Consider the following 27,788-nt stretch of genomic DNA (forward strand, 5'->3'; position numbering starts at 1 on the left):
TTCATTCGATCAGCTTGTTTTACTAAAAACAATATAGCCATGAATATATATTGCATTATTATCTTTAGAACGTATTATAAATATTAATATAGCCTACCAATAATATATTTTTCGAAATATTATGATATATAATAAATAGTACGTAATCATATAAGCTTAACTTCGTTAAAAATATATATGATGAAGTACTTTAATTTGTGAATACAATCAGAAATTAAAATAGAGAAAGGAAGCTGTAGATCTAGTAATTAATATGATCAGTATTAATAATTATATATGTGTATTATTTCTCTGTACAGATCGACCAGCAATGTCAGGCCTAGGACAAACACGATAATTTCGTTATCTCGTTACAACAAATTGATTTTTGTGACAGTTTTTGTGAACTGTCATAGAAAACATGGCATAATTAAACAAGATACATTCGAACATCAATATTATACCTCATTAAGCAACTAAACAACCATTGTTCAAACATTGAATAATTATAGTTCGATCGGTTTTAAACTTTTGCTTTCAAACCTAAATCACATTCAAACGTTATCTATATGCATGGATCGAACAATCGAACGTAGATATATGAAGATCATCATGTGAAGTTTGAACGTTAACCATTATTTTTTAAGGGTGGAACACGTATTTATTGCAAAATTAAGAACATAAACACATGAAAATGAGTAACAAACACTCTGACATTATTTATTTACTATATGTTCAATTTTTTTTTTAATTGAAATACGTTATATATTTGTTTTACGCTATTGTTGTGCAATATTGTTACATATATACCAAATAATTTTCATATGGGACGACTGAGTAGTATGAAAGGAAATTATATGTGTTCTTAGATGACTAGAGAGCATCTATATATACATGCATATCTACTATATATATTAATGGGAATTTTATATGAACAGTGTTTTCGTCTGACATTTCCATTTCCAAATTTTCCCTTATTCCTAATCCAAAATTTCAATCTCTTCACTTTTATTTTTTTTTTCCGACAAATATTTTTGTCTTTTTACGTTTTTGCCGACAAATGTTTTTGTCTTTTTACATTTTGAACGTCTGTGTTTTTCTGCTAATTTCGTTTCCAATTTTATCCTTTACTTTTTCCCCTTACTTGTATTGTGTCCAATTTCACCGCCTAAATATGTATTGTCTTTTTACATCTGCAATCTTATCATTTTGTCTAATAGAATTAAACCGATAAATATGAAACTTCACATTTTCCTACTATGCTCTCTATTCTCACTCTCTTTAAAAAATAAAAAAATAAAAACAAATAAAAAAAATCCCTGTTTCGAATTGCTACTCCTGATCTCGGCATTTTGGGTATGATTCTTATTCTTCATTCTCTCATTTCTACTCTCAGTGTTACATGGATATATTTATTACAAGTGTATACATCATACGCATATGCACGATAGCAAAAAAAACCCGAACAGAATAAAAAGCATATTTGCATATTCGCATCAGTACTTCAGAGAGAATATCCCCAACAACAACAAAAAAAAAAAAAAATGCATACGGATATACATGACACACAAAAAAAAGCCCAATAAAATCTTCTGATTTTCATAACTTCAGTAGAGAAATCTTTTGCTTTGCTTGGAGTTTAAGAGAGGGAGACAAGCAATGAGATGTACTGAGAGCACAAGAAAAACACAAATACAGTGAAAAAAAACCCCAAATATTCTGAACACAAATCTTGCAAAAATTGTGAAAAAACAAATTCTCACCCTTCAGAAGTTGTGAGGGAGAGGGCTCATGGGTGACAACGAGGGGCCGTAGGTGGCAAATCTGATGAGGCAAAAATAAATATCAACTAAAAAAAAGAAAAAAAAAATTTACTACAAAACAGAAAAACAATAGAAATAGAAAAGCAAGAATAAATATCAATCGAAAGAAAAATAGAATAAACGTGAATCGAAAACATAAAAACCCTAGGAACATAGATCTGAACATGGTCTCTTCAAGTGTATGAAGTTTGAGAGGGAGAGGGAGGGTGGTGCGGTTTGAGATTATAAGGTAAACAAACAACAACCCACAAAACAAAAAATAAAACCCAACCGAAGATCCAGCCTATAGACCATACCCAAGACAAGCCAGAGCATAAAAGACCAACAAGAAAAAAAAACAAAAAAAATTATAGCAAACAAAGTACAACCTAGATGTGCATTATACGACATAGATCAACAACAAAAGGATAAAAAATGGTATTAAAAAAATCCACTCAGATCACACAAAGAGAGAGTGTAGATCTATGAAGGAGGATGATGAGGAAGGATGACACTTCGGCAGAACAGCAATGTGAGGAGAGAAGATGTAACTTTCTTCATTATTAGAGAGACAAACAGTAGGCGAGGAAATAGAAGATGCGGTGTTCAGAGAGAGAGAGAGCTAGATTTTTGTTAGGTGCGGCGATTAGGATTTAGGTGTGAAAATGAAAGTAAAGAAAAAGTCAGTATTCATGTGAAAGGGAGAGGAGCTACTTTGTTAGGTCTTGTTTTAAGTTGGTTAAGGTAAAATGGTCTTTAGATATATATTGTTATTTTTTCATTTGTTTTTTTTTGTCATGTGCAGTGAATGAACGTGATCTGAGTCACTTTTAAAGATAATCATGTCACTCACGAGTCACGGGCCTAGAATAGAAATTAAAAAAGAAAAAGTAAAAAACTCATAAAATCATCAAGAGACCCTAGAACAAATATTAAAATAGAAAAAAAAATTCAAAAAGTGATTAATACACTACGGGGCCTGGAACATAATCTTAAAAAAAAGTCATAAAAACGAAATAACAAGAGTGGTCTACATTTACCGAATTGAAACCCAACTTTGATTATTTTATATGTGAATAGTTATAAATTTAAAATTAAGAAATTTTCATGTTTTATTAATGTTTTAATAGTGTTTATAATATTGATTGTTTCTTTTAATACATTTATTTTATTCTAAAATCTACTATCTTGTTTGATCCTCTAATATTTGCATTTGTATTGTTCTTCTAATATTTGCATCTGTAGATATAATAAATATTTATATTATATTTTGTTTTTTATATGATAAAAATATAATAAAATTTTAAACATTAACTTACATCAATTGATAATATGACATTATTATATTTGCATGGAAGTCTCACTCAGAATCTTGACCATGTAATCGATTTGTAATAGTTTGCATAGAAATGTTAGCAAGAAAGCTAATCTCTACTTTGAATATCTTTGATTCATATGGGCATCGTATTGTTTTTTTGTTACTATCATTTGTTTTTCCTTGGTTATTAATACTATGATTTGCATTATTTCTAAACAAAATAGAAGGTTTTTACAAATTAGCTACAAACTAAAAATAATAACCATTTTTCTCAAAATAAAACAATCACAAACTCTGTATCTACACCTGTTTCACTAGGGTAGGTTTGAGGGTAGAGATGTGAATTTTGAGTTTGAAATGAAAGTTTAGAATATTATTTCTTAGTATTATTATTGTTTTGGGATTTGAAAAAGTTGAATTGAGATTTGAAAAATTGAACTGTTTATTATATTTTGTATGAAAATTTAAAAAAGTTGTAACGATAATATGAGAATTTTGAGTTTAAGATGAGAATTCTCATTTACCAAATCTGCCCTAAATATCCTCAAGTACGAGAATAAATTGAAGTTTGCTGTAAGGCAATGCATTAGTGAATTAATTCTTTTTTGCATCATAAGTGTTTTTGGCTTTTGCTAATAAGTTAGTGTCACAAATTTTGTATACCCTATCAATTATTCTTCCATTAAAATTTGAAAAAATAATCGATTATATTCATTAAAACTAAATAAAATAATTAACAAAGTAATGGTTGAGATGGTGCAACAAGAGAACCATATCAACAAAAAAAGATGAACTTACCATATAGGAGGTATTACCACTTTCTTCTCTTATTATCTTACCAAATGTTCTTACAGTGTGTGCTGAACTTAAACATAATCCTAAAATTGTTATGAAAAAAATTATGAGTTTTTATAATTAGGTGTTTGTTTGGAAGCAAATAGTAGAAGACTACTTTACTTACTAATCACTTCAAAGTTATGGTTACTAAATTTGTATACATAGGTCCAATACTTATTCTCATTGTTTTCAAAATTTGTTTGAAAAAATTCAAAAGTTCGATAAATAGTAGGTCATTATTACAAACATTATAACGAAAACCAAAAAAAAAAAAAAAAAAAACGTAGCATTTCCTTTTTTTTTTTTTTGTGGTTTTTTTACAACTTTTTACCTGTTTTTATTTTTTTATATGTTTTATTAAAAATATTTTTGCTAATAAATTTCATTTAATGCATTAGTTCTTCTCTTGTAAGTTTTTTTTTTTTTTTTGGTAAATACTAAATTTATTGATATCATTTCTCATTATTATTAGAATATTTTTTTATGTATATTTTTTTTTTACAGATTTGTTGCTTTTGCTTTTACTTGACTCTTCATCAATCTGGTTGTTATCAATTTGCTGTATTCACACTCTTCCTCTAGTTGTTCTCGACTTCCAGGTATGTTCTTTTCTATCTCATTTGAAAAAATATGTTCATTTTTAATGCAGAAACCAACATTCATAATTAAAGCAAAATTTTTATTACTTGACTTGCATAAGTTGTTCTACTACAAGTCCTGTGTGAACTGCAATAAAGCGATTAGATATAATTATAATGAAAAATTCATGTGCTACAATTGCAAAAATATGAGTATCGGATAACCACGATAAACATTTTATTTCATCACTTTAACTTATCATTTTTACATAATAAATATAAAATAATAATTATAAAAATTATGCAATAATAACATTCTCATTAATTATAGTTGTTGAGCCTATTTGGAAATAGAAGATGACATTGGATGCATAATAGTTGTTGCATTTGGACTGGTGGCAGAAGAAATACTAAATTTTACAGTCATTGATATGTTTGAACGCATAGGCGAGGTAAAAAATCTCTTTATAAATTTATTCAAAAAAACTTATTTCATTATGTTTTATATTTTTTCATTATTACAGGAACACCTACCATATTTAGCAAACATTACAAGGGCAGTTTCAAAAAAAGAATGGATTATACACTTGCGCACAAAAATGAATCAATATGGACAATTATGCCAGAACAAGGTTATGTTCTCTCCACCGAATCTATAAATTAAGCTATGTTATAAATACTCTAAATCTCTTTTTGTTAAACTTATGACTCTTATTATTATATCTTTAAATAGAACACTGACTTGTATGTAAATTTCATATTTATTTTCTTTATTTCTATCATTTGGCTATACATACCGTGCATATTGCCCTTAACATATATATATATATATATAATTAGTATACAAATTATGCCCCCCACTAGTCAATCGTCCAAAGGACGTTCCCTCTACTAGTATATATAAGATGCGTGCATGCTTCACTAACATCATTGGAAGGCAAGACCCTAGTGTGGTTCCAAGACTTGGATGAGTCTGGAGCTTTGACTAATTGGGATGAATTTGTGAGGGCATTAATAGTTAGATCATTTGGCCCTCATAGTTATGATGATCCTATAGAAAAATTGACTTGACTGAGACAAATAGGAAATGTGGAGGAATACAAAGCTAATTTTGAGGCTCTATCTAATAGACTAAGGGGGATGTCTGAGAGGTATAAACTAAGTTGTTTCCTAAATGGCTTGCGGTAAGTCTGTGCAGGAAACCATTTACCCCGACTCACCCTAGAAAATTGACCTGACCCGAAAACCTGATTTGAACTGATGCTTAGGTTCGACCCGTACAATCTACTGGCAACCCGTCTCTTAAAACTAAGCCCATGTTTTAGCTTCCCTAGCCATTGCCTCCATTCCCCTTCGTCAAGGTTTAGATTTGGAACACTACCAGGATGATAAAGATACAAACTCGAGATATTAATTTGCTTGATGGAGCAAATAAACAGCTAGGATGATCTTTGCAGCACAAATGTTGAAGATGTTGTTGCTCTTTTAGCTTTTCTTTCTCAGTGCATTTGGTCGTACTAGTAACCAATACCATAATTTGACCTCCTTAGTTTCAAAAATATGCTCCATTTTCCATGTCATTGAACTTGCGGGCTTTGTATTCTTCCTCTTTTTTTGCTTTCTTTGAACAAAGATCAATCTCTGTTTTCTCTTGTTGCATGTGCAGGCAAAGAACCCATTGTGTTTTTAATCCTTTATAACAGAATCCTAGAGGTCTTCCAAGCATCCTCTCACTCTGCTCTTCTAATAGATGTTTCTGTGGATGACGAAAGCCTTTCTAAGGTCTCGAGTAGTGTTTTAATGATTGAAACATGGATGAGGCTTGTTCAGTTTCTTTTTTTTTTTAATTGGCATCAAACAAACAAAAAATATTTGATGTTCACTTGGCCTATCCTTGATTGTAGTCTAGAAGCTATTTTATGCCCTCGCACTTGTTAATATCTTTTCCAATTTCTGTTTGGTTGTCGAGAAGTGGGTGCTCGGGTACAGAAGATTATGGGTAAATATCACGAGAGAGAGAGAGAGAGAGAGAGAGAGAGAGAGAGAGAGAGAGAGAGAGAGGAAATAAAAAGAAAAATAATAAATCAATAAAAATAATAAAAATGGGTTGATTGGTTGAGCTGACTCAGGTCGGGTCAGTTTGTATCAGCATGGAAAGCGGGTCACTCTAGGTTGGGCCCAGGCACGTGCCGGGTTGGTCAGTGTGCACCCCTAGGTTGCTGGATGAGATAAGATTGTCTGTTCATATGTTTAACCTCAACAATTTAATTGATGCTTATAGCTTGGCCAAGATTCAGAAAGACAATGTGAGCCTACACAAGAAACTAAACCACTGTACCCTAAGCCAATAAATATACCACTGAACCTGTATCCTTAAAATTCCAGCCAACACCCCACTTAAGTGAACCCAATAAAAATAGAGCAAGGCAATTGTACCAATGCAGAAAATTAGCCAAGCTCAAATGAAAAGTGTAAGGGAGAAAGGGTAGTGTTATTACTGTGATTCCAAATGGAATCTAGAGCATAAGATGCCAAAGTCCTAAGTTGTACCTACTTGAAGAGGTGGAAGAGAGCATAGAAGGCACTGGGGATGAAAATGACTTGGGGGTAGGACAAAAGGAGAACCTGGATATGCTATATTAAAAAAACACTTACAGATTTCTTTGCATGCAATTATAGACTCCTTATACCCAAAGACTGTGAGGGTTACATGGAAGATTGGTAGCCAATGGTTGATCCTTATAGACTCAAGGAGTACCCACATTTTTGTAGACCTTATTGTACTTAACTGAGTGCCTTTACCCTTGGTTGAGAAAGAAAAAGTAAGAGTTAAAGTAGCCAATGAGAAACAAGTGGACAGTAAATGGGGGTCAATGTAAACATTCAGGGAGTGAGTTTAAATGTTGACATGTATGTTGGTATTAGTAGGGTGTGATATGGTGTTTAGTGTACAATGGCTACAAAGTTTGAGTCCTATTTTGTGGAACTTCCAAGAACTCACCATGCAATTTTTACACAAACAAAACTCAATAAAATTGAAGGAATTGAGTCTTAGGCTCAATTTGAAACTTAGACTCAATTGAGATCAACTCAATTCAATCTCTTTTTAAGCTGAGTCTAATATTAAAACATTCAACTCTCAAATTATTAAACTCATTTCAACTCAATACCTATTTACACTTGGGATCCACAACATTTTTCAATTTCGCATAAATACATGTAAACTTATCTTAATATCCAAATACTTATAAACTCATCTTAGGTGAGCTCCACAAAATTCACTTCACTGTCTCAACTCACTGTTATTCATAAAGAACTCAACTCATCTCGATTCAGCTTAATATCCAAACGAAGTCTTATACTTGAATCGAGGAAGGGTATGTCAACATGCTTTATAAGATGGAGAAGAATGGTGTACTACTGCATCTTGTTTAGGATGTCACAAGGGCAGTAGATCATAAGGTTTCTCAACCTATCTAGCAACTTGACTAATACACCAACATCTTTGCCTCTCCAAACAGCTTACCACTCATAAGAACACATGACCATGCCATCAATCTTTAGCTAGGTACCAACCCAATTTCTGTGAAACCCTGTCACTATCCTTATTTTCGTAAGGATGAAATAGAAATGATAATTAAGGAAGTGTTGGATTCAGGGGTGGTGCGATCTAGCCAAAGTCCTTACTCATTCCTTAATGGCTTTAAGAGGTGTTTTGGGCTTAACGGGTACTATAAAAGGTTTATTAAAAATTATGGGGAAATTACTGCCAAACTGACAAGTTTATTGAAGAACGATAGTTTCAAATGGGATGTAAAAGTATAAGCAGCATTTGAGAAATTGAAGTCAGTCATCACCAACCTCCAATCCTAGTATTGCCCAATTTTCAATTCTCATTTTCCATTGAATGTGATGCTTCGAGGGAGGCTATAGGGGTTGTATTGATGCAAGAAGGAAGACCCCCATCATTCTATAGCAAGACCTTGACAAGTAGAGCTCTAATGTGACACCTATGAAAAAGAATTGTATGCACTGGTGTCTGCAGTGAAGATATGACTCCCATATCTTTTGGGACAATCTTTTATGGTCAACACAGATCACCAAAGCTTCAAATTCCTATTGGACCAAAGGGTGGGAACTACTATTCAACATAAATGGGTCTCTAAGTTGATGGGATATGACTTTATTATCGAATATAAAAAGAGAAGGGATAATGCTATAGCTAATGCATTATCTAGGCAAAGGGAAAATGAATTGTTTGTGGCTATGCTATCGTTGCCTAGTTTTGATTGGGTGATAGAAATTAAATCATCTTACAGTTCAAATGGGAAACTAAGGGAATTGTTAGAAAAATATCAAGAGAGTAACTTGTCCCCTCTTTACTCAGTTAAAGATGGACTTTTTTCTACAATGGTAGAATGTATATCCTTGCTGACCAGTCCCTCATTAACAAGCTACTGAATTTCATGCATAAAAATCTTATGGGTGGCCACTTTGGCTTCAATAAAATTTTTCACAAGTTAAAAAGAGACTTCTATTGGCCTAGGCAAAATCAGATGTCAAAACCTTTTTTTAAAGCTTGTGATATTTGTCACGTGGTGAAGATTGATAACACACTGCCAAGTGGACTGTTGCAACCTCTACATATACCCCAGAAGCCATGGACAAACATTATGATGGACTTTTTAGAAGGGTTGTCTATGTCTGGAGGGTTTAACCCACCGTGGATCATAGTGGACAGGTTCACTAAGTATGCACATTTTATGCCCATCTTTCATCCCTACATTGCACGGGTGGTGGCTCAGTTGTTCATGAAGCATATACTAAAACTACATGGATGTTGGGTTCTATTGTATAAGATAGGGACACCACCTGTACCAACAAGTTTTGGAAGGAGCTATTCTCCCTATAGGGTATTCGCTTGGCTTGTAGCATAGAATACCATCCTTAGACGAATGGCCAAACCGAGGCAATGAATTAAGGGGTGGGGAACCACCTAAGAAGCTTTACCAGTGCTAGAAGGATTGACCGAAATGGGTGGAACTAACTTAGTGGTGTTACAACTCAAGCCAACATGCCTCTACCAAAGTTACCCCCTTTGAGGCTTTATATGTCTATAGACCCCCTGATAAACTATGTAGCAGGAACTTATAGATTGGAAGAGGTGGACTCACTAAGTTATGGAAGAGGTGCAATCAATTATGTAGCAGGAACTTACAGATTGGAAAAGGTGCAATCAATTATGGCAATTACTAAGAGAAAACATCAGTAAGGCTCAAGGTTACATGAAATGCTATGCATATTTAAAGAGCAAAGAACAACAATATGAAGTGGGTGATAGGGTCTACCTGTGACTCCAGCCATACTGACAATCCTCTCTCCATCACCAATGAAATCTGAAGCTTTCTCCCTACTTCTATGGCCCCTTCCAGGTGGAGCAAAAGGTGGGTGAGGTGGCCATGATTTCTACCTTAAGGCCCTAAGCTTAGGCCCCTAAATGAGGCAAGTACCAAGTCTAATGGCGTATTTGAAAACTAAGGATTTGATTCAATCTGGTATTGAATTAATCCTAAGTTACAAATAAACTTAATTGGTTTGAATTTATATGCAAATTTTCTTGACTCATAGTAACAAGTATGGTATTTGAGAAATATAAGATTCGTGGAACTTGGAAACTAGTTGTGCTCTTCATGGCTTGTCCAGTTCAAGGGTTGTCAAACATGCCTTTATGTGTCATATACATTTCCTGCTTCTACAGATTTATTTTTTATAAAAAAAAAAAATTATAATAGAAGTTTGCTATGGACAAGTTGGCTGGATTTTGTAGTTGGTGGGACATTTCCTAGTGCATTGGGGTAGGTTTCAATGTTATTAGGTTCCCTAGTGAAAGGTAAGGTTTAGCTGGCTTCTGGCTGACAATGGAGGAGTTTTAGACTTTATTTTCGAGAAAAATCTTACTGATCTTCCGATGGTTAGGGAAACTTCACACGGTCTTTTAATGGAGACAACCCCTCTTGGTCCAAAATCGACCAATTCCGTTCTCTCCAGAATGGAAGGTTTTATTATCTGAAGTATTCCAGTGGAAACTACCAAGACTTTGCCCAAGGATTCTCTTATGCTACTAAATTGTGGTCACTATCAAGGGGTAAACAATATCTCTAGTGTGAAAATAAGTGGTTACATTCGGAAGGTTTTATAGATAGGATGGAGGAGTGGTGGAATTCTTATCGCTTTCAAGGCACCCTGACTTTTGCTTTCGAGAGTAAACTAAAGGCCTTGATAGCATGCTTAGCAACTTGGAACAAGCAAACTTTTGGATATGTAGGGGGACATAAAATGCTTCTCGTGAATGAGCTTAGTGATTTTGTTCTGGTTGCTAATGAATGTGTATACAATCAATTGTGTTCTTTGTAAGCAGGATTTGGAAAAGATGTTTGATCATGTGAATTGCAATTTCCTTCTCTATATGCTTGGGAGATGTGGCTTGGGGAGAGGCAGTGCGCGCGGATTAGAAATTGTGTTTCTACTACTCGGTTTTCAATGCTAGCTAATGGTACTCCATGTGGTTTCTTCCATAGCTCTCATGGTTTGAGTTTATTATTATCATGGAGGCGTTGGGTAGAATGATGGAGGCTGTTGTTCTTGTGTTTTTGTGTCGTTTGGGGGGGTTGGGGGGGTTATTTCCAGTTTTTTCGGTGGGAAATACCAATAATGGGACCATCACACTTACTCACCTTCTTTTTGCAAATGATACTGTGGTTTTTTGTGATGCGGATCATGATCAAATTCAAGCCTTAAGAGTTGTGTTGTTATGTTTTGAAGCTGTTTCGGGCCTTAAGGTGAATATGGATAAGTCGGAGATGGTTTTAGTGGGGGAGGTTTGGAATATAAATTTTCTGGCAAACTTTTTGGGCTGTGAGGTTGCTTCTATACTAATTAAGCACTTAGGCCTTCCGTTGGGTGCGTCTTTTAAGGCTAAGGTTATTTGGGATGGGGTGGTTGAGAAGATTGGAAAAAAGTTGGCTGGTTAGTTGGAAGTGGTTGTATTTATCAAAAGGAGGTAGAATTACCTTAATCAAAAGTATCCACCAGTTAATAGAGAAAGTCTATCACTTGCAAAAAAAAAAAAAAAAATACCATAATCAAAAGTACACTAGCCAATCTTCCAACTTACCTTCTCTCTTTATTTCCAGCAGGGGTGGCTAACTGGATTGAGAAGTTATTTCGTATATTTTTGTGGGGTGGCATGGGCGAGGAAACTAAACTCCATCTTGTTAGTTGGAATAAAGTTTGTGCTCCTATCTCAAATGAAGGGTTGGGCGTTTGTAATTTGTGAATGTTCAATAAGGCTTTGTTAGGGAAATGGTTGTAGAGATATCAATCGGAAGGAGAGTCGTTATGGAGGGAGGTGATTGATTGAAAATATGGGTGTGACTGGGGGGTTGGTGCTCAAGGAGGTTGTTTTGGGGGGTGGGGGGTTTATGGGGTGTGAGCCTTTGGAAGTTCATTAGAAAGGGGTGGGAGAGTTTTGTTAAATATGTTAGCTATGATGTTGGAGAGGGTTCTAGGATCCGTTTTTGATTTGATGTTTGTTGTGGAGATTAGGCCCTTAACAGGGTTTCCCACCTATTTTCCGTATAGTTTCTGATGGGCATGCCTGTGTTTCTAATTTGTTACTTCATTCTAATGGTTCTTTGCAGTGGGATGTTTGTTTTATTAGAGATGCACCTGATTGGGAACTTGATGATGTTTCAGATTTTTTCATCTTCTTATATTCCCTGGGAATAGGGGGTTATGAGAGAGATAAGATGTTGTGGAAGCCTATGGGAAGTAAAAATTTCATGGTCCGTTCATATTATAAGGTGTTGACTGTTCAGCATAGCTGACAATGGAAAATTCGAGAAAGCGTGGCCTTATTGTTATGGAGTGGTGTTTCATGTGCAAGAAGCATAGGGAATCTGTGGATCACTTACTTTTTCATTGTGAGGTTGCAAAGGCCTTGTGGAATGGAGTTTTTAGCAGAGTTAGGTTGGCTTTGGTGATGCCTTTGAGAGTGGTGGATCCTTTTGATTGTTGGAACTGGTTATATGGTAGCTCTCAAGTGGCTGCAGTGTGGAAGATGATTCCTTTGTGTCTTATGTGGTGCATTTGGTTGGAAAGGAACAAGCGGTGTTTTAATGATAAGGAGCGCACCTTGTGGAAATCTAGAATTTTTTGTGTACTCCTTATTGCAATGGTTATCTGCTTTAGCGCTTAATGGAGCTTCTGCTCACGACTTTTGTTTGTCATTTTCTGTTTACTAGAATGTATTTAGGTGTTTTCTTTTGTATACATCCTGTGTACATGTGCTTCGCCTATTTCGTTCATATTAATAAATTTGTCTTCTTACTTGTCAAAAAAATAAAAAAATAAAAAAGAAGAAGAAGAAGAGAGAGTGCTATTGAGAAGGAGACAGTAACCCTCACCTTATGCTCCTAACAATGCCAAATATGTTATGAAAATATCAAGCACTGGTTAAAAAAATGTTCTAAAAATATCAAGCTCCTTTCCCATTTAGATTTTGTGTTTCCACTTAAGAGGAACAAATTTAAAGTAGCTGTACTCGTTCATGTAAACAAGGACACTCTCCCAAAATGGCTGGCTTGATGGCCATTGTCTATGTTAGGAACTTAAGGGGAATTGAAGTCATTGTAAACTTGTTTACTGTAAGTTAATATACAATTTTTTCTATTTGTAGTCAACAGTAAACCACCATCTAGGCTAAGATTTAGATTTTTCTATTTCTAATAAATGCTGATGTTACCCTAATTGGTGTTACTTCTTTGTTGTCAAACATCTACTAGTGCAACTTTGAAGTCTTTGCTAGAATCTTCATAAATGGTTCTTGATGCTCCTTATGATCACAAACATGGACAAGGGGCTTTGATTTTCATAAGTCAATTGAGCTATTCCCTCTTTGGGATATTTAAACATGTAAAATCATTTTCCTATGGTTCCGGTTCATCATAGTTATTTTCCTTATTTTTGCTTGTTGAAAATGTGAGTTAATTCATCTTTTTAGATAATTTAAGTTTCCGTCAAGAAACCGAGCCATTTGAATCGGTATCTTTTAGCCATTTGATCATATAAATTGTCATTTAAACTGTTATGTTTAAGTTTCCTCATTCTACACTGCTAAAGAGTTTAAAGTTGTCGAGGAAAACTCATCTTGGTTGTCATATGATATTTGAACTATCAATGGTTGGCTCTCCAAATTTTTTATTTATAGCTGATAAATATTAGGACCTGAAATAATGAATTAAGTTCTCTATAAGATCTCAGGCATGTATGGTCTCGGCCTGCTAGACTGTTAGTGACCTGCCTATAAGTGCCCTCAACTAATAACTACAGTACTACAGATTGTTTTGCTCTTCATTATGTTCATGTGAGTGGTATGCCATTTGCAATTGGTTGGCAGTGATAAAAGTAGATTTTCAATTCGTACCAAAATGCATACATTATCCCTTATTGCTATTTTCTACATTGCCTTGTATATGGCTTCTAACATGCAAGCCGGTCTCTTTCTGACCTTGTTTAGGTGGAAGAAAATGTCAAGTGCAATGAGAATGGTGCACCTGTTAAAAGACTTAGGAGAAAGGCTATAATTGTCCATGCTGAGAATATAGCTGGAAGAAGATTTTGGAATGAACATCCAAGTCTTCTGAAGGAGGTGGTTGGTTTTACGGAGGATGTGGACAAAATAAAACTGGAGTATGTTAGGTTCTTCCAATTTGAGAACAAATTGATGCCATCTACATGGATTGTAATTAGAATTGATGGCTGCCATTTTCACAGGTAAAGTTAAAACATGCATAGAAACATAGCCCATTGTCGGTAGAATTGGGCCAGAATTTCTTTTCCCTTTCTTGGTTCTCATTGTTGCTTATCAAATGAAGTCGGAAGCATTGTAGGGTAGGCTCAGTTTCTAAAATATTAGAGAACCCTGGTCACTGTATGCTTAATTATTCCAATAAACACATGAAGACCATTAGGCATGCAACCATGCACTGATGACATGGAACCTCACCAAGGAAAGGCCTTTGAAGCCACCCCTGGGTGTAAACTCCAGGTTAAAAAAAAAAAAATAGTTCACATGCACAACCCTAATTGTCAAAATTGGGTATCAAATAATCTAGGAGAACATGTGGAATTGAACCAAGATATGTGAGTTTAAATCTCATCTCAAATCTGCCCTTTGACCACTAGGTTGCACCTTGATGAGGAAGCTTTTTCAATTTAGGGCACATGCGAAAGTGCTGATATGTCTTATAGTCATTTGTTGTCACAAGTATAATACAGCTTGAAGAATAGAACATATGTGAAAATTTTGGGTCATTCAAAATCCTACTTTGTGAAAAACGTCTAATCAATTAAAATGACTGAAAACCAAAAGATGATTTACAATGGAGGTAGTTTTCTCAAGTGAAAAATTATAAAGGACTCCTGCTGACCTATATATTTCCCAATCTTGTGATGCATGCTTGGTTCCCACTAAGATACTGCAAATGAAGCTCAGGGTTTAGTTGTCTGTATTGTGGTAGATTTTCTGAAGTTCATCAATTTGAGAAGCCAAACGACAAACAAGCTCTGAACCTTATGAATTCCTGTGTAGTGGCTGTGTTACAAGAGATTCCAGATATAATATTTGGGTATGGTGTCAGTGATGACTACAGGTATGGCATTTTTTCATGTTTTATAGTTCTAGACTCGATATTTGTACCTATTTTCAATCACATTGTTGGTGTTATCCAGCTTTGTTTTTAAGAAGGATTCTCATTTCTATCAACGTCAAGCAAGGTCTTTCTCTTACCTTTGTTCTTTTATCTCTAAACACTTTTAGTCATATTATTTATGGGATAATATCCTGTTGGGATGGGGGACATGAAGAAATGCTCTCTCCTTACCCGTTTTGTAATTCATGATGCCTATGAGGGGAAATTTAATGTACAATTTTCCTGTGGGAGACTTCTAGTATCTGAGGATTCAGTATTAAAATCACTTCTATTATCACCTTTGCAGTGAAATAGTGTCTGTCACTGTATCATTCTTCTCTTCCATGTACGCAATGAAATGGAAAGAATTCTTTCCACTGAAAGAATTGAAGTACCCTTCTTTTGATGGACGTGATGTATGCTATCCATCAGATGAGATTCTTCAAGACTATCTAGCATGGAGACAAGTTTTTTTATTGAAAATGAGATTCCATTCATCATAACGAAGTTACAAATGTGACTTATCAATACAGGTAAATCCCGATTATAAGCCAACCTACGCATCTACTCTGGAGTATCCCCGCATACGAAGTAGCGGACATTGTCTTAACTTCTAAACCTCTTCGAAGAGAGAAATCACTCTGTATAAAATAGAATGATCCGCCCCTCCAACCTTCTAAGAAGGTGGATTAAGGGACATCACAACTTTGGACACTAAGTCCAAAAGCGTACGCCTAATCTATTACAAACAAAATTACAAACAAACTACGCTACCATACAACCAAACACCAATGAAACTAAGCAGTGGCAAGGGCTCCGAGGCACACCCACCCCAGACGACGGCCTCAGGAGCCCAAGCACAGCATGAGTACCTAGCTCGCTTGCGGACCACAAAACCTCCATCAAAGGTTGGCTGAACGTCCACTGGTCGTAACACCGACTGCCTTTCTCCATAGCACGAGCCCCAGGTTGTGTCCGGTCAAAAAACCCCAACACCCGCTCAGTTTACAACAATAATACAAAACAAAACCCAGAAAAACTAATAAAACTGACGGAAGAAAAGAAAAAAAAAACAAACCAGTGGTGCATGCAACGCAACCACTCTTAGAGGGGGTCCGACAGTCATTCGGTGATCACCCGGAGTCTTAGGACCCAGAAAAGCCAGGTTTTGAGCCGGCAGGTGGCTCCTCGGTGGCACGTGACAGCCACGCTCTGGGTCTGTCTGAGACTCCGTCCCGCGCGTGCTGGCTACGCTCCCTCCCTTCCGGCGCCGCGTTCGGTGGTCTTGAAGATTGGCAACTGTCCAACGCTCTGGTGGGTTGCGTGTTGACGGTCGGTGGCGGGAAACGATCCCGCCGGAACTCCCCTCCTTTATTTACCTGAAAACCCACATGAACCCAAAACAAAATGAAAAAAACACAGAAACAGCAGATAGAGAGAAGAAGGGGAAAGGGAGGGGGGGAGGAGCCGAAGCTCCCACCCCCGTCGGTTGATCAGGTCTGTTAGGATTTTATGGAGAGAGAATAGAGAGAACAGAGAGAATGGATAGAGAACAGAGAGAACAAAGAGAACGGAGAGAACCAGCATGGAGACAAGTTGATTGTGAGTATTAAGTGCATTTTACAAAATATTATAACATCGATAATGCTATTAAGGTAGCGGAAAAAAAATTGGGGAGAAGAAGACCTTGAACTTTTGAATTTTTAACATGGAAAACCAAATTATGGACTTTTGCAGACAGTGTAAACTTATTCTCTCAATTAGGGCATGGTTGTTAATTATGTGGACATATTGCAGGCCACATCAATAATCAGTATAATACTTGTTTCTGGATGCTTGTAAACAAGAAAGGAAAAAGCAAAAGTGAAGCTCAAGATTATCTGAAAGTGTGTGCTAAGATCTGCTCACCCTTTCCAAGGATTGTTCCTTCAGTCTTATTAGATTACTTCCTTTGTATTCATGCTTGTTCTTTAGTTTTTGTCATCTTTTCTTTCTATTCTTATGATGTGTATTCTTGTTCTAATGTAATTCTTTATGCTGCATAAGTAGATCATATATTTCCCTTATTTAGACCAAATCCTCCACAAATAATTTAGAGAAAGTGTCATATGCTGAAGATTAGGGTTCGGCAGTAGCTAGAGTATAAGTAATGAAATGGGCTCAATGGGCCGGGGCCAGAGCTGGACCGGGGAAGAATACGTGGGCTGTGTATAAGTTCTCTTAATAAAAGCCCATTAAGAATATAAGGATTTAATAGTACTTTAGTATATGAATTACTTGTATAAATACAGTACATAAATCATCAATAAAGGCCTATGAAGTATTACAATTCAAATCCGAATTCTCTTCCTCTTTCTCTTTCTCTCTCTCTCTCTTTCTATAACCTCTTTCTTTTCAGTTACATTCTTGCACTAATAGAGAAGGCCTGTGACAAGGTGGTATCAGAGAAGTGAAGATCTACTTCTTTCTCATAGAGACAATGGCGGAAGGCACCAGACTTAATCAGTTACAGGAATCATTTACAACATTCAAGAAGGCTGTGGAGTCACACCAGACAGCCTTGGAAATAGAAGTTGGCTCGCTCAAGAAGGCATTTGATTCCCAACAGCGTTCGATGGAGTCCTTGATCGTGCAATTGAAAGGGATGACTGCTGAAATGTAGAAAATGAATCAATCAAGATTGGAGGTATCAAGCAGTAATGTCAATAATCATGAACCACAAATGGAAGTGGGTCAGAATACACATACCAGGTTTGCAAGAATTGATTTTCCTTCCTTTAATGGAGACAATCCTACTAGCTAGCTGTACAAAGTAAATCACTTTTTTTTTTTGTATTACAACACCCCATCCCATCAGAGGTTGCAGTTAGCCTCTTTCCATATGGAGGGTAAAGCCCTCGTGTGGTTTCAAGAATTGGAGGAGTTGGGTGGATTACCAACTTGGGATGTTTTTGTTCGAGCATTATTGTTGAGGTTTGGGTCAACATGTTATGATAATCCAATGGAGGCTATAACTAAGCTTCGACAGACTAATTCAGTAAAGGATTATAAAACCATATTTGAAGCATTATCCAATAGAGTGAAAGGCTTGACAGAGAGTCACAAGTTGAGTTGTTTTCTGGGTGGTCTGAGGGATGATATAAGGCTGCCAGTTAAAATGTTTTGCCCCAGAGATTTGCTATCTGCCTTTGGTCTTGCTAGGTTTCAGGAAGAACATGTCCTGCTTAGCAAGAAAGCGGCAAGAAGTGCTAGAGGTTTTGTTTACAATGGGAATACAAGGTCAATGCTGAATACCACAACAGAAAATTTCAAGAATTCAAATGGCTCCAATTTTCCAGTACAAAGAATCTCTCAGGCTCAGATAAAAGAAAGAAGAGAAAAAGGCCTATGCTACTATTGTGATTCCAAATGGGTGGTGGGCCATAAATGTAGGCAACCTAAATTGTTTTTTATTAAAGAAGTTGTAGAAGAAAGTCCTGAAGCAGTGGAGAAAGAAGATAATGGGAAGAGTATTAGTGGGGCAGATCAATCTCTATGTTTAGTAGACACTATGTCTAAACCAAAGATATCCTTGCATGCAATTACAGGAGCTATGAGTCCAAAGACTATGAGAATCAAGGGTCGAATTGGTAAACAATGGGTAGTGATTTTGATTGACACTGGCAGTACCCACAACTTTGTGGATCCATCCGTGGTGGAAAGAAGTCAGTTGTTGGTTAAAGATAAAGACAGAATTAGAGTGAAGATTGCTAATGGTGACCAGATTTTGAGTAATGGTAGTTGTGATGCAGTTTCCATGATAATACAAGGCATTGAATTTCATGTAGATGTATATGTTTTGGTGTCAGCAAGCTGTGATGTTGTTCTTGGAATTCAGTGGTTGCAGAAATTGGGTGACATTTTGTGGAACTTTGAAGATCTTTCAATGCAGTTTTGTTATTGTAATAAGAAATTGCAGTTGAATGGTTTGAAACCAAGTAAGTCGGTGGAGGAAACTTCAAGTGTTAAGCTAAAAGAAATGGAAAAAAAAAAGGGTTATGCTTCAGTTGATGGATAAGCAACCAGAAAATGCTCTAATCCCAGAACAGATACAGACATTATTATTTGGCTATGATGATGTGTTTGTTGAGCCGAAAGGGTTACCCCTGAATAGATCTCATGATCATGCAATACATTTGCAAGAATGAGCTAAAGCAGTATCTGTTAGACCTTACAGATACCTTTATTTTCAAAAAGAAGAAATCGAGAAGATAGTTAAGGAACTGCTGCCAAGTGGGGTAATTAGACCAAGTCAGAGTCCATTTTCATCTCCTATTTTACTGGTTAGAAAAGCGGATGGAAGCTTGAGGATGTGTATCGATTACAGGGCTCTAAATAAAGATACTGTCAAGGACAAGTTTCCTATTCCAGTTGTGGATGAGCTCCTTGATGAGCTCAATGGATCTCGAATTTATTCAAAGCTGGACTTCAGGTCTGGTTATCACCAGATTCAGGTAAGGGATGAAGATATTCCTAAAACTGCCTTTAGAACCCATGAGGGTCATTTCGAATTTTTAGTCATGCCTTTTGGTTTGACTAATGCTCCCTCTACTTTTCAATCATTAATGAACTCAATTTTCAAGCCTTATTTGAGGAAATTCATTCTGGTATTTTTTGATAATATATTAGTCTATAGTAAGACTGAATCTGAGCATGTACAGCATCTTAAAGTGACACTGGAGATCTTAAGAGATAACCAGTTTTTTGCTAAACTCAGCAAATGTAGGTTTGGTTGTAATGAGGTGGATTACTTGGGCCATTTGGTGTCCAGCAATGGGGTGAGGGCTGATCCTGCTAAGTTGAAAGCTATGGTCGATTGGCCAGTTCCTAGTTCAGTGAAAACTCTGAGGGGATTTCTCGGGTTAACTGGATATTATAGGAAATTCATACGTGGCTATGGGGGTATTGCTGCTCCTCTGATAGCATTGTTGAGAAAGGACAGTTTTAGTTGGAATGCGGAGGCTCAAGAAGCTTTTCAGAAGCTTAAACAAGCTACCATTCAGCCACCAGTATTAGCACTTCCTGACTTTTCTAAGTCCTTTCTTATTGAATGTGATGCCTCGGGTATAGGCATAGGAGCTATTTTGATGCAGGATTCAAGGCCTATTACCTTCTTTAGTCAAGCTCTAAAAGGAAGAACGTTGGCTTTATCAACTTATGAGAAGGAACTATTGGCACTAGTGTCAGCTGTTCAAAGGTGGAGACCCTATTTGTTGGGGCAGTCTTTTATTGTGAGGACTGATCATCAGAGTTTGAAGTACTTACTGGAGCAAAGGATTGGCACTCCTATGCAACAGAGATGGATTACTAAACTACTTGGTTATGATTTCTTTGTTGAATACAAGAAAGGCCAAGAAAAAAGAGTTGCAGATGCATTGTCAAGGAAATTTGAGGATAAGGATTCAGTTAATTCTTGTTCTTTATTTTTAATTTCCTTTCCTACTATTAATTGGTTAACCGAGTTAAAGCAATGTTATGATGATGATTCTGAGCTTCAGAAACTTTTGAAGAAAGTCAAGGATGGCCAAAGTTCTACCAAGTTTTCTATGAAAGGGGATTTGTTGTTTTATAAAGATAGATTGTATGTGCCAAGCAATGTGCAGTTTATTACTAAACTGTTACATATGTTACATAGTAGCCCAGAGGGAGATCACTCAGGTGTAGACAAGACTCTTTACAGGGTCAGAAGAAATTTTTTTTGGAAGGGCCTTAAGAGGTTTGTCAAAGAATTCATTCGGGCATGTGATATTTGCCAGAGGGTCAAAGTGGAACAAACTCGGCCAGGAGGGTTGCTTAAGCCCTTACCAATCCCAGAAAAACCATAGACAGATATTTCAATGGATTTTATTGAAGGGTTACCATTGTCAAAAGGTCATTCTGTCATATGGGTAGTAGTTGATAGATTGACTAAATATAGTCATTTTATCTCATTGGCTCACCCTTACTCAGCCAAAACTATTGCTCAATTGTTTTTTCAGCATATCTTCAGGTTGCATGGAATTCCTCAAAGGATTGTATCGGACAGAGATCCAGTGTTCACAAGCAGATTTTGGGAAGAATTGTTCAAACTACATGATGTGCAATTGTGTCATAGTACTGCCTATCATCCTCAAACGGATGGGCAGTCTGAAGCTGTCAATAAAAGTCTTGAGACATATTTACGTTGCTTTGTTGGTGACAGACCCAAGGATTGGGTGCAGTGGGTGTGTGTAGCAGAGTGGTGGTATAATACGTCAGTACATGCATCTACAAAAATGACTCCTTATCAAGCACTATATGGGGTCCCCCTACCGAGACTCTTATCTTACATGCCAGGAACAACACAAGTAGCTGAAGTAGAACAACAACTCATGGCAAGAGATCAGATTTTGCAACTACTTAAAGAGAATTTAATTCAAGCACAGAATCGTATGAAAAAATTTGCAGATCTAAAGAGGAAGGAACGGGTTTTTGCTGAGGGTGACTGGGTTTACTTACGCTTGCAACCGTATAGACAAACCTCACTGGCACAACGCAGGTCTCTGAAGCTAGCAACGAGATTTTTTGGGCCTTTTCAGATCAAGCGGCGCGTGGGGGAAGTGGCGTATCATCTACAGCTGCCAGCATCATCAAAACTCCATCCGGTGTTCCACATGTCGCAGTTGAAGCCAAATTTAGGAGCATCTGTCGTGGTTTTACCTCAGCTACCTCCAATCGACGCCGAGGGCATACTGAAACTCGAACCAGTGGAAGTTTTGCAAAGAAGATTAAAGAAGCATTGTAACAAAGCACTAACGGAACTATTAATCAGGTGAGAAGGACAACCGGCTGAGGATGCAACCTGGGAGGAGCACTAGACAGTGAAGGCGGCTTACCCACACCTTGTGGGCAAGGTGTTTTAATCGGGGGAGGCATTGTCATATGCTGAAGATTAGGGTTCAGCAGTAGCTGGAGTATAAGTAATGAAATGGGCTCAATGAGTCGGGGCCAGAGTTGGACCGGGGAAGAATACGTGGGCTGTGTATAAGTTCTCTTAATAAAAGCTCATTAAGAATACAAGGATTTAATAGTACTTTAGTATATGAATTACTTGTATAAATACAGTACGTAAATCATCAATAAAGGCATCTGAAATATTACAATTCAAATCCGAATTCTCTCTCTCTCTCTCTCTCTCTCTCTCTATAACCTCTTTCTTTTCAGTTACATTCTTGCACTAATAGAGAAGGCCTGTGACAGAAAGGGGCTCCACTGTGAGAGAGAGCCTATTGTTGACATATGATCATCATTTCAAACTCTTTTTGGAGAGTTATATTGTTTTAGTCTCTTGGTCTACTGTAAGTTAATCCCTCACTGAAGATTTTTGTTTTAGTGCTCTGAGCTTGCAGATTTAAACCTTCTACAAGCAGTTAAAAGGTTGATTTTCCAGAGCCTCGTGGTTTAAGCTTCTTTATTTGCAAACATTACGCAACATTTTTCCCTTGCTTAATACATGTTGCTTGCATATACCGTAGCAGAGACTCCTAAAAGCATGTATGCATACACATAAAATCAGTCACAATCATGCAGCTTTCCACCATTGGGAGAAATATTTAAGAAAGTTTCATTGAATCCTAGTGGGATTATTGAGTTTTGAGGATCATGGTCTGTATACGTTCTATGGTGTGGTCTATCGAACACTCGTGGATGGCAGACTACTAAATTATCTATAGTTCTTGGCATTTATATCTTCCATGAACTTCTACTCTTCTAATCATTTTATTTGTCTGCTTCTGTTATGACTTTTTTGCTGTTGTCTTAAGCTCGTAGGAGCTCTCCCCTAGTACCTGCTACTCTCTCAAGTACATGGATGGTTTTGCCAACTCTGTCGTTGTTACCTTTTTGTCTTTTTTTCCATATGCTATTTCATATATGCCCATGCTATACTTTATTCTTCAGTTGGTGACATTTGTAAATTGTCCAGGGGACTCAAGCAAGAGAGAAAAATGAACTACTTATCAAGGAATTTTATATTGATTACAATGAATTAGAACCAATGTTCCGCCAAGGTTCCTTTGCTTTCTGGGAGAAGGTAATCTTTATCTCCTTATCAGAGGTGAATTCTTCTTAGTATTTTCAATGCAATTTCTCCCAAAGAATCTTCAACTTCTATCACAGTCCACTAAGAGATGGTGCACTGTGACAATTTGGGATGCATGATGAAATGTGGATATGAGTTGGTTTGAGTTGTGTTAGATGCTGATCAATCACCTAGACCGATCATCTTGGTCTTGGTTTTTGAGCTCATCTGGTCAATGCTTATATGTTTGAAGGTGATGCCACTCTAGGACTGAGTCTGTAGTAATGGTGAACACTCTTGAGAGAATGTGGACTCCATTGTGCTTGCCTCAATATGGTTAGATAAATTTCTCGACGTCAAATTGTTTGGCTGATAGTTGGACCTTCCAAATAAATCTACACGTGGATAGCTTTGCTGTGTGTGTAAGCATGCTATTTGGCATTTAACCTGAGTAGTTGATGATGGTTGTTCCCGATCATCACTTGTTCCATTTTATTCAGAAGCTTACAATATTCTTCTCAGGTCCTTATTTAGGTAGATATATGTCTTTTTGCTTGTTAGCAAACCAGCACTCCACACATATTTGCTTGTGATTTTACTGGAAAATGGCAAAAACGATAAATAATGTCATAGAAAAAAAAAATTGAATTTTAAAGAAAACCCTGCAAAATTCTATTCTATGGTACCAAATTGTCCTTTGTTCAGAATTGACCACTAGGTAATGTTGATAGCTGAGGTAAGAAAGTTGGGACAAACTGTTTGGTTGGCTTCCTTCAACCTCAATGGTTGTGTTTTACAACATCCTGTGTGCCAGTCATTTTCCAATTTTCCTCGATAGTTTATCTTCTGAAACTCAGATTATGGTTTTGTATGCAGGAAGACATTACTTTAGCAGATGAGAATGGAGCATCCGTTGCAAATTCTCACAATAAAGTTACTGTAGAACATTGCGACATAATCAAGCCGAACTTTTGGGAAGCACATTCGAGCATCCTTGGTGAGATAGTACCAAAACTTTGAAGTATTTGGTTCACAGTTTTCTTACCAACACGAATCTCCTGAAAAAGTTCCTTTGCCATTATCTTGTATTACCAGTACATATGAGGTTGCCATGCATCTGCTTTTCTATGTTCTGGGAAAGTTGGAAGTTGACAATATCGCTGAGAGAAACTTCTCATACGCAGTTGGGTAACGTGATGTTGTGTGGTTTTAAGTTGTAAGAGCTTGGACGGACGTCTGAGGAGATGGTCCCTGGATATATTTTAACTGATAGTTTAGACATCTGTGATTACCATCTCGGCTACTCAATTTTGTATATACTTGTGCAAACTTCTTTATTTTGATGGATTACAACTATCCAAACTTCATTATGAATTGTGAAGTTCTCACTCTTAACTGCATTTTTATTATGCAAATCTCAACCGGCTCCCACTATTTTTATTCCACACATCTCCAAAGCAGAAATTAAAGCGAGCTGATCTTCAAGTTCTGGGAAAATTAAAGAACTTGTGAATGGCATCAATCGGAAGACTAGAGGGGTAAATGTCATGCTGAAAATTGATATGGCTAAAGCGTATGACCGTGTGAATTGGAGTTTTTTTGTTGGAAGGTTTACGTCGTTTGGGATTCTCGGATAAATGGAGGTCTTTAATTTTTAATTCTATTTCCAGTCCAAGTTTTTTAAATCATGCTGAATTGTAGTTGCAAAGACTTTTTTAAACCTTCTCGTAGACTTTACCAAGGTGACCCACTCTCTGTATTTGTTCATATTGTCAGAAGAGTTGCATTCGTTTAACCATGCATTTCAATCGGGGCAAGTTAAATACTTTAACTCAAATGGAGGTGCACGGGTTTTGCATATGGTTTTGCATTTGTTATATGCAGATGATTTGTTGATTTTTGCAAATGGTGAAAAGGGTTCTATTCAGAATTTGATGGGAGTGATTCACAAGTATGAAAGCTTATCGGGACAATTGGTCAGTCCAAGTAAGTTTTCTATTTTTTTCTCCTCAACTATTCCTTATGATCGAAGAATGCAACTGAAGCATATTTAGGGATTTGCTGAAGGTGCATGGCCTTGTGTGTATTTGGGGATGCCGGTACATGTAGGAAGAAGGGTTGCATATATTTGAACCTTTTATTACAGAAAGTGCAAAAGAAATTGGCAAGCTGGAAGGGTAAGTTACTCTCCTTTAGCGGTAAACTCATCCTTAGTAAACATTTTCTCAATAACATGCCCATCCACTTGTTGCCTGTGTTGTTTTTGCCAAAAGAAATTGTTGCTAAGTTGAAGAAAATTTTCCAATTTTCTTTGGGGTTCAAGCGGGGATGCTAATAAATGGAAATGGGTTTCTTGGCGGCATATTTGCTTGCCAATAGAGGAAGGTGGATTGGAGATTTGTGACCTCTTGGACCTTTGTTTATGAAGTTTACTTGGAAACTACTTATAGGTAGTTCTCTTTGGTCTGATTTCTTTCGAAAAAAATATATGGGTGAGGAGCCGCTTGCCATAATTGGGGCAGTGTCAAGGGGATCTTGTTTTTGGAAAGAAATTTTACATGTGCTACATTTGCTTATACGAAATTCGTAATGGATAGTGCATAAGGGTGTTTTAAATTTTTGGTATGATAATTGGCTTGGTGATGGACCTATTGTTGATTTTCTACTAGTTGTGGGGGATCAAAAATTGCATGTCTAGGATTTATGGGCTGGGGTGGGTTGGAAATATGATGAGATTCGGACATTGGTTGATGAGAATATATGTTCTAGAGAATCATTCAATCAAATGTTCGTTTGGGTGGGAAAGGATATGCTGGTTTGGAAGCACACGATGGATGGGGTTTTTACTACGAAGTCGACTTGGCAAATTATCCGTTCACGCGGTAGTATTTGTCCTTGGAAGAAGTGTCTTTAGCAAGATCATGTCCCTAAGAAAATGTCTTTTTTATGTTGATGAGCACGTCAAAATGTTGTTCCCATTGATGCTACTATCCAACAACTTGGGATTCCGATGGTTTCTGAGTGCCATTGTTATGTCGCTAATAAGGTTGAGACATTGGATCATGTGCTTTGTGATGGGGAGGGCCGAGGAGGTTTGGGATTTTTTTGCTACACTTTTTAGCATCCGACTACCACAGGCTTGAGTATGGACAGATGTTTTGAATATATGGTAGTGTTGGGCTTCTTTAGTCTCGCAAGTTCGTTAGTTTCGTGGTATTATTCCTATATTGATCTCTTAGGCTATTTGGAAAGCTCGATGTGCAGCATGGATGGAAGATACTAAATTTGAGTCAAAGGACATTTTTTAGATGGTTAAAGGTTTTATTTTGGATATCTCGGAGTCCATGAGAATGTTTAAAGTAGTGGGGAATCATATTTGAAAGTGTTAAGGGAGCTTAATTGTCCCATTGTGCCAACCAAAGTTAAGAATTTGAAATTGATTGCTTGATCACCACCGACTAGGGAATTCTCAAGCACAACATAGATGGTGGGTCCCTTGGAAATCTTGGGATGGCCGGTGGGGAAGGTGTTGTCCGAGATGCGCAAGGGCAGGTTCTTGAAAGTTTTGCTTATTCTAATGGTCAAGCTACAAATAATATTACTAAGTGTAGAGCCATGCTTGATGAACTTTATCTGTGTCAACAATTGGATTTGCAAAATGTTTTAGTAAAGTTAAACTCTAATGTGGTGATGGGATGGTTTATTTCAAAGACTTGTAAATAATGGTATTTGTGAGACTTTTGGGAGGAAGCACTTTTCTCTTATTTCCTCGATGAATGTTTAGTTTAAACATGTATTTAGAGAAACTAATACAATAACGAATATTTTAGCAAATTATGAGGCGAGTGGCAAGAGTTTAGATTTTTTTTTTTTTTTTTTAGGACTTTGGTTGAGGTAAATTGAAGGGACTTCTACATACAGATAAGGTTGGATATTCCTTACGTTAGATATTAGTGGAGACAGTTTGATTATGTCATCTGTTTTTTTATTACTACGGTATTCCTCCACCATAAGTGAAGATTTTTTTAATAAAATTGAAAGGAAATCACTCATGAACAAGTAATCTTCATCTCTTTAAAAAAAAAGAGAGAAATCTTCGAATTCTGGGGAGATCTTGTACAGAGGGCCGTGCTTGTTATTCCATATTCATAGAATTGTTATATTCTGAGTAGATCATAAAAAGTGTGATTAATAAGTCTCAATATCTTATATTCACTTATATTCAAGAGTAAAAACAACAATGTTCCTACCAAAATTTGATTAACAGATCATTACAATAGCCATGCAAATTTCTCTTCCATTTACACGTGCTACGCTCACTGATATCGCCATTAATCCATATAAATGATTTCCATTTTACATCTATATCATAGGCAAAAATAACAAAGTTAAACTAACTGAACATATTTACTTCATCAAAGCAAAAAGATTGAAAAGATATAGAAA

The 27,788-nt window shown here is 36.5% G+C and overlaps 1 protein-coding gene and 1 long non-coding RNA gene across 2 annotated transcripts; one reads left to right on the top strand and one right to left on the bottom strand.

Moving 5' to 3' along the window:
• Nucleotides 1-1,336: 1,336 nt before the first annotated feature.
• Nucleotides 1,337-2,757, bottom strand: LOC122305671. The gene is made up of 2 exons (XR_006241198.1): nt 1,743-2,757; nt 1,337-1,648 (listed from the first exon to the last, which is right to left on the bottom strand). It is a non-coding gene; the product is annotated as an uncharacterized LOC122305671 (long non-coding RNA).
• An 8,362-nt stretch (nt 2,758-11,119) lies between these two features.
• On the top strand, nt 11,120-24,566 carry LOC122304564 (tRNA(His) guanylyltransferase 1-like). The gene is made up of 9 exons (XM_043116827.1): nt 11,120-11,429; nt 11,522-11,574; nt 14,092-14,348; nt 15,095-15,226; nt 15,306-15,350; nt 15,573-15,739; nt 17,063-17,151; nt 23,247-23,354; nt 24,219-24,566. Exons 1-9 carry the CDS (start codon nt 11,120-11,122, stop codon nt 24,360-24,362), a joined length of 1,305 nt encoding a protein of 434 aa, XP_042972761.1. The 3' UTR covers nt 24,363-24,566.
• Nucleotides 24,567-27,788: the final 3,222 nt, after the last annotated feature.

Source organism: Carya illinoinensis, chromosome 3, assembly GCF_018687715.1.
Source record: "Carya illinoinensis cultivar Pawnee chromosome 3, C.illinoinensisPawnee_v1, whole genome shotgun sequence".
Taxonomy (NCBI): Eukaryota; Viridiplantae; Streptophyta; class Magnoliopsida; order Fagales; family Juglandaceae; genus Carya; species Carya illinoinensis.